Raw genomic sequence first — 2,500 nt, forward strand, 5'->3', positions numbered from 1 at the left:
ATACGTACATACATGCATTATATATGTATATATATATATATATATATCACATATAAATACATACATACATGCATTATATATGTATATATATACATATATATATATATGTATATATATATATATATATATATATATATATATATATATATATATATATATATATATTCACACACACACATATATGTACATACATTCATACATTATATATATATAAAATATATATATATATATATATATAAATATATATATATATATATATATATATATATATATATATATATATATATATATAACGAAAAAAAGAATGCTACCTTCAACTAGTTCTACTGATTAACTTATCATTGTCAAAATAGAATTACCGACTCATACACAATGTTTGTCTCCAAATTTTTGAAATCATTTCTTGGTCCTTTTTGTGGAAATCGAAACCTGCGAAGTCCCTTTCATTCCAATCCGTCCTGGGCGGGGGTGGACGTCGCCCGCACCGCCGGTCTTACGTGCAGCACCCGGTGGTGTTTAAGGACTTTCGCATGATAATTACAGATATTCTGACCGTTTGGAGCATTCTTGCAGGTTAAGGGAAATGGTGCTTATGATGCTTTCAGAAAAGGACATCAAGAAATGCTGCCAGAGGTGTGGAGACCGTTTGGCCGAGTGTGCAGAAAGGCACACGCATGCTACCAAATCGAATTGCAACTGCTTGCCAGGTGCTGCGGTGTTTCACAGAGCAACGATTAAAGAGCTCCTAATGGACGAATCAGAAGTGAAAGTCCCGCGCTGGTGAAAGGCGCTTCTCGTGACGGACGCTCCGCCGTGACGGTCGCCGGCCATTGGAGAGCGACGCTTTTCCCCTTTTCTTTTCCGTCAGTCACTTCTTCGGCAAAAGCAGTTCGACACGACACTGTTACGGCAACATGCACCCACAGAAAGGTCAGCGCGGACACGCAGAGCAAATATGAATCAGAGAAGACTGGTTCTGCCGCTTACCCTTTGCCGGTGTCATAACCGAAGCGGTAGGAGTGAGGGCCCTGCTGCCCGTGGATCTGGAAGGCCAGGCGGCCGGCGCCCTTGGCGTTCTCGACCGCTGCGGCGTCGGCAGCAAACTGTGGACGAAGACAAGCACTGATTTAGAGAAGGAACACTTCTGTGGCGTACACTTTGGGATATTCACTTTTTCAGAAACAAAAATATTTCGTTTCAATCTAAAAATGGAATTTCCAATTCATTCGAACCCATCCCAAGCAGCGTCACTCCTCGCCCAGCCCCACCTTCTCTCCGGCCTCGTCGAAGTGCCCGCCGCCGTGCGCGACCTGGCGCTTCTCCTTCACGCTCTCCTCCTCCTTGAGGACGGGCGCGAAGTCGTTGGCGGGCGGTCGCCGGAATTCCTTCTCACTGGTCTGCTCGTAGGCGGGGCGCTCCGGCCGCGAGGACGGGCGCTCCTCTTGGTAGTGTGGAGGCTCGTCGTGGTACTGCTCGAGCTCTTCGTGGTACTGAGGACGCTCCTCCTGGTACTGTGGCCGTTCCTCCTGGTACTGTGGCCTCTCTTCATGATACTGTGGCCGTTCCTCCTGGTACTGTGGCCTTTCTTCATGGTACTGAGGCCGCTCGCTCTGGTAGAGTGGTCGCTCGTTCTGGAAAGACGGGCGTTTTTCGTGATATTCAGGGAGGTCATCGTGGAACTGAGGCTGCTCCACGTAGGCGACGGGTTCCTCGTGGTACACAATCGGGTCGTCCTTGTAGCTCACAAGGTCCTCCTCGAAGTGAGGGCGAGCAGTGTAGACTGGCTCTTCGACCACGTAGACAGGGTCCTCTCGGTACGCGACAGGAGGCTCGGGGCGCCGGTACTTGTCTGACGGGTAGGAGGGCCGAGGGCGGTAGAAGGGCTGCGGCTTGGGCTTCGGCCGGTACTGTGGGAGGGGCTGCTGCTGGGGCTGGAAGATTTCGGAGCCGGCCAGCTGGTAGTCCTCGGCCCTGAGTCGAGAGGGCTGGAACCTGGTCTTCTGAGGTGGAGGCCGCCGGGGGGCCTGGTGGCGGAGGGGCGGGGGGCGTCGGGGAGGAGGCCCATCGGCTCTCGACAAGGCCACCGGCTGCGTTCGCGGGATTTCTACGAAGTCATAGTAATCATACACCGATGCGGAGTTCGATCTGGCTCTCAGGGGACTCCCGTGGGCCACTGCAATACACGCCTGCAAGAAAACGTGTTGGAAATTATGTCTGGGAATAAGCAGAGACAGAAAATAATGAGTCATGCACGACAAGCTTGGTGCGAAAGAATATAACAATATCATGGAAGAGTATAACATAATTATACACAGATCCTTTTCGTGCGAAGTTTCCTTCTCAAATATGTATCATGTATGAAAGTAATGTACAAAGTTCGTCGGAACGCAGGCTGGCAATGACGAAAAGAGACAAATACTCAGCAATTTTCATATATATTGTATTTGTCAATTAATACAAACGCACCCGCGCACGTGCAGTGTGTGAGTGTGTGTGTGTA

The 2,500-nt window shown here is 49.0% G+C and overlaps 1 protein-coding gene across 1 annotated transcript in view; it reads right to left on the bottom strand.

Annotated features, from left to right (window-relative positions):
• The window catches only part of LOC113819419 (uncharacterized), a 6,545-nt gene that overhangs the window by 1,270 nt on the left and 2,775 nt on the right, over positions 1–2,500 (bottom strand). The window contains exons 2-3 of the mRNA XM_027371658.2: positions 1,269–2,186; positions 988–1,103 (exon numbers count right to left, since the gene is read on the bottom strand). Of these exons, the coding sequence (XP_027227459.2) occupies positions 988–1,103; positions 1,269–2,186 (1,034 nt within the window). The remainder of the gene's footprint in view (positions 1–987; positions 1,104–1,268; positions 2,187–2,500) is intronic.

Source organism: Penaeus vannamei, chromosome 19 (genome assembly GCF_042767895.1).
Source record: "Penaeus vannamei isolate JL-2024 chromosome 19, ASM4276789v1, whole genome shotgun sequence".
Taxonomy (NCBI): Eukaryota; Metazoa; Arthropoda; class Malacostraca; order Decapoda; family Penaeidae; genus Penaeus; species Penaeus vannamei.